At 49.2% G+C, this 4,830-nt stretch overlaps 1 protein-coding gene across 1 annotated transcript; it reads left to right on the forward strand.

The window, feature by feature from the left end:
* Positions 1-544: 544 nt before the first annotated feature.
* On the forward strand, positions 545-2,849 carry TIMM10 (translocase of inner mitochondrial membrane 10). Its single transcript, XM_066360433.1, has 3 exons — positions 545-681; positions 1,120-1,226; positions 2,427-2,849. The coding sequence occupies exons 2-3, from the start codon at positions 1,156-1,158 to the stop codon at positions 2,626-2,628; spliced, it is 273 nt and encodes a 90-aa protein (XP_066216530.1). The 5' UTR covers positions 545-681; positions 1,120-1,155; the 3' UTR covers positions 2,629-2,849.
* The last annotated feature ends 1,981 nt before the right edge of the window (positions 2,850-4,830 follow it).

Genomic DNA, 4,830 nt, shown 5'->3' on the forward strand with positions numbered 1-4,830 from the left:
TAACAGTCTTTTTTCAGAGTGCCATTTTCACATCCTCAAGATTATAGTATTGTAATTTTTGAATGTTATCTAATGCACATTAATGCACATCTAATACACCTGGGAAATTTAAGTTTACTCCTAGAAATTCTTCTATAAGTGATATAAAGTGAGGCCTGGGCATCGGTTTTTTTTTAAAGCGTCCTAGGTGACCTTAACGTGCAGCACAAACTGAAAACTATTGATTGGGGGCGTTCTTCTTCCTCCACGCCTGATTCGTGCCCAGGCGTCATCTTTTGGGTGGGTGCAGGCGAGGTTCATTGAGCTCCGTCGTCCGGCCCCTTCCTACAGAACCAATAAATTCAAACTTCTCCGTGACAACTCCAGAGACTTGACAATCAGGTTGCAGTGCAGTCGCTCTGCACTCCGCCCAAGCCTCTATGGTATTTGGGAGTCCTCTCTAGCATTTCCAAGTCGCCTTTGCCTTCAGCCGGGGCGGGCAGCTCCCTCTCTATGGTAGCCAATTTTCCCAGCGCCTCCTTGGGTACTTCATTCCGGAAGCGAGCCCGGATCAAAGAGGAGGCGGGACTTCCTGCTGGACGTTACCCCACGTGCTTCCGCCTTTGCCTACCTGGATACTGGATATCTAGCGTTTGCCTGAAGTTGGGGACACCAGAGGCATTGTGACCGCTGCAGGCTGTGGTGAGTGACCTCTGACCTCAAGATGACCCTGATGAAGGCGCCACCATTTCAGAGGTGCAGCCCCTGGGCCCAGGTCTCGGGCGCGTTAATTCCGCGTACAGCCGAATTCCCAGGGCCCGGGAGGTACAGGCCCGCGGTTTTCTGGTCGGTCTGGTATTTCCGCCTTCCGAATAGAGGTGACCTAGAGAAACTGGGTGTCGGGGCCCCGGGGCTCAATTTCCAGTCCCGCTTTTGACGTGCTGTGTGACCTTCGGCTAGGCAGTGTTCCCCTTCCGGGCCTCAGTTTCCACATAGGTGAAATGGGATGGTTGAACTCAGGTCAGTGGCCCCTTTCGGTCTTATATGCCCTATGATGCCCCCGCATTCTTTAACCCCTGGATTGGAAAAGTGAACGGGGGAAGTGGGTGTTGATGGTGATGTCTGCTCCCCCGGAACTAGGAGGCGGGAAGAAGACCTTCACGGTGCAGGACTGAAATGGATCCGCTCAGGGCCCAGCAGCTGGCGGCGGAGCTGGAGGTAGAAATGATGGCTGATATGTACAACAGGTAAGAGCCGACTCTGTGCTACTTTGTCTTAGGGAATAATCCAAGGTCACCGTTAAGGAGGGTAGAGGTGGCCAATTTGTGAAAAATGCTTTGCTCAGTTTAGGGGAGTCTGAGGCAGGTGCTTAGCTTTACACCCCCCCCCGACCCCCCCCCCCCCAGTCCTCATGGTTAAAGGCTAACGCAGACCCAGTATGGGGACACTAGGAGTTGGGCATTTAGATTGGGATAGAATTGTCGAAGAAGGAGCGGAGCAGGAGAGAAGCACGGGTTCAGGCTCTGATTAGGTTCCAAGAACAGTTGAGCATTTGTCTTTTGACAAATAGCACATATCCCACTTAATTAACATTTCCTAAACTCTTACCCGACCTCAGGCACTTACTAAGCATTTTACATGTGTTATCTTTTTTAGTTTCTAAAATAATCCACCTGAGTTCACTTTACTGGGAGGACAGTGAGGCTTCCAGATATTAAATAACTTTCTGGGGGTCCACAGCTGGCAATAGCAATGTCAGGTCCAGTACTTTGCCAAATTTGGGAACAATTAAAAGCTCCACCAATCACTACTACTGAGGCCTTGGGCAAGTTACTTGGAGTATTGAACCGGTGGTTTCACCATGTATCAAGTGGAGGTATAATACTACTGCCTGCCCCACAGAGACATTATAATTATTAAATATTAAAATGTATGACACGCTCTTAGCATCAAGCCCAACATATAGTAAGCAGTCAATAAGTGTTTGCTATTTTTATTGCCTTAAGTTCTCTGGTATCCTCTCTTGCTTGGTTGTTTTACCTTGGAGGCTATATGTTAGCGTAATTATAAAATGTAGGCTGTGAAGTCAGACTACCTGGGTTCACATCCCAGTTGTGTGGTCCTGAGGCTCCTTGTGCCTTATTCTCCTCATCTGGAAAATGGGGATAATAATCATGACTAACCGATATGGTTATCATAAGAATTGCATAAAAATCTTATCAAGTACTTAGCATGATTCCTTGAACATAGCCATTACTCAACTAATGGTTTCTATTTAATTAGTTATAAACAAGGACTCAGGCGAAGTTCCTACTCTAGAGGACCGTTCAAGATAGTTGAGGTGCAGACTGAGGATTTGCACTGCCTGCTTGGGAGGTGAGATCAGTATAGCAGGTCAGGAATGCCACAAAGTGCTGCCGACCTGACCTTGCCCTTCCTTCCCCCAGAATGACAAGTGCTTGCCACCGGAAGTGCGTGCCTCCCCACTACAAGGAAGCAGAACTGTCCAAGGGCGAGTCTGTGTGCCTGGACCGGTGTGTCTCCAAGTACCTGGATATCCATGAGCGGATGGGCAAAAAGTTGACAGAGCTGTCCATGCAGGACGAAGAGCTGATGAAGAGGATGCAGCAGAGCTCTGGGCCTGCGTGAGGCCCTGGACAGGACCCTTGCCCCCCGAGGTGCACCCTGCCCCTTCCCACTTGTCCCTATTGGGTGTCATCTGTGAAGACTGCCAGGCCTAGGCTGTCTCTGGAGAGTCTCTGGGAGCCTGGAGCCTGGGGTTGTCTGCCAGGCGAAGAATGGGTATCCGACTGTGTTTGTATGTGTGTGTGTATATATAGATAGATATTAAAAATGTTTGTTGACACCTACTATGTGCAAAGCAGTGTGCGTGGCACATTGGAGGAAAGGAAGCAGACGCAGCCTGTACCAGCAGAGGGAGTCTAATATAGTGTTTGAAGAGTCTAGACTGGTACAGGTTTGCACTTCCGGTCAGCTGCTTGATGTAGGACCCTGAACACATCATGTCGCTGTGCTTCAGATTCCTCATTGTAGAATGGGGCTATTCACAGGGCTAGTGCGAAGATTAAATGGCTTCATCTGTGTGATGTATTTAGAATAATGACTGGGGATAGGAAGTACTCAGTAAATATTAGCCATATATGTATATATATATGGCTGTATATATTATATTCTTAAATGCACATACTTAAATAACAATATATACTGTTATATATTATGTATCAATAGATTTAATATTTATATTATAAATTATATAATTTGTAAAATATGCATTTATATTTATATTAAGTATATAATTATAAATTAGTGATTAATAAAAATAATTGTAAAATAGTAAAATAAGTATTAATAGCATAAATATATATTTAAAGAACAAAACTTAGTGGAGGCAGGTGTTTTCACAGATGATATAAAAAACATCTAGAAGAGCCAGTGGCAAGCAGATTGGATTTAAGAAGGAAGCAGCAGTGTTTTGATTATATGGAAATACAGAACATGTGAAGGGACCCTATGTGGTGCGGAAGGGGACTGAGCGATCACCACTGCCAGTCAGCACCTGCCTGAGTTGGAGACTGCGCTCCTCTTTTTTTTTTTTTTTTTTGTATTTTTCTGAAGCTGGATACGGGGAGAGACAGACAGACTCCCGTATGCGCGCCCAACCGGGATCCACCCGGCACGCCCACCAGGGGCGACGCTCTGCCCACCAGGGGGCGATGCTCTGCCCCTCCGGGGCGTCGCTCTGCTGAGACCAGAGCCACTCTAGCGCCTGGGGCAGAGGCCAAGGAGCCATCCCCAGCGCCCGGGCCATCTTTGCTCCAATGGAGCCTTGGCTGCGGGAGGGGAAGAGAGAGAGACAGAGAGGTAGGAGGCGGGGGGGGGGGGGGGGGGGGGGTGTGTGTGTGGAGAAGCAAATGGGCGCTTCTCCTATGTGCCCTGGCCGGGAATCGAACCCGGGTCCCCCGCACGCCAGGCCGACGCTCTACCACTGAGCAAACCGGCCAGGGCTGACTGCGCTCCTCTTCACACACTACCCACCCCTTTGCTGCACCCAGGTGGCTGAGGTCCTAGGAGCTGGAGCTCAGAGGAGCTGCTGCTTCCTGGAGGTCGTGAGCAGAGCAGTAGGAGCGTGGCGCTGTCCACTGAGGCGAGGCTGCCGCCACAGCTACTGCCTCCTGAGGAGTGCCCTTGGAGAGCTGGGCAGCCCTCAGCAGCTGTGGGCCATCGCGCCACGTGGGCTATCGGTTGGCACCCATGTCACTGATAGCGGTACCTTTGCGGTGGGCCTTCCCAGTCGGGGAGGAGTCTGGAACGCGACATCTCCAGGTCACTGGGCACGGAGTGAAGGAAACGGCAGTGAGTCTCAGGCTTCCGGGTGCAGGACCAAGCCAGACGGCCTGAAGTGACATTTTCTAGCAGTGTGTGTGGGGCGAGGCGTTCTACTGCCCTGTTGCCTCAGTTACCCATCTACGTAAATGGTAAGAAAAATACTGAGCTCATTGAGCAGTAGTAAAATGAAATGTGTTCATAATTAAAAAGCATTTAGGAGAGTGCTCTCATATTAGGTACTCAGTAATGTTAGCTCTTATTGTGAAATTACTAAATTTTGTGTGAGGAGAAACTGGATACGCCTGGAAATGTCAGTGTCCATCTGTTAGTGGTGGGCAGAGAGCTAAGGCTCTGTTCCAGGTACTGAAGTGCACGTTTGGGTCAACAGGTGGCGCTGTCTGCTCACGGGAGCAGCGCTGCTGTGGACAATTTTACATTTGTGTATTATTTGCCTATTCTCTGTCAGTGCTGTGCTAGGAAGAGGGGAGAGGTGAAGAAAATGGG

This window comes from Saccopteryx leptura, chromosome 1, assembly GCF_036850995.1.
Source record: "Saccopteryx leptura isolate mSacLep1 chromosome 1, mSacLep1_pri_phased_curated, whole genome shotgun sequence".
In the NCBI taxonomy this organism is placed as follows: domain Eukaryota; kingdom Metazoa; phylum Chordata; class Mammalia; order Chiroptera; family Emballonuridae; genus Saccopteryx; species Saccopteryx leptura.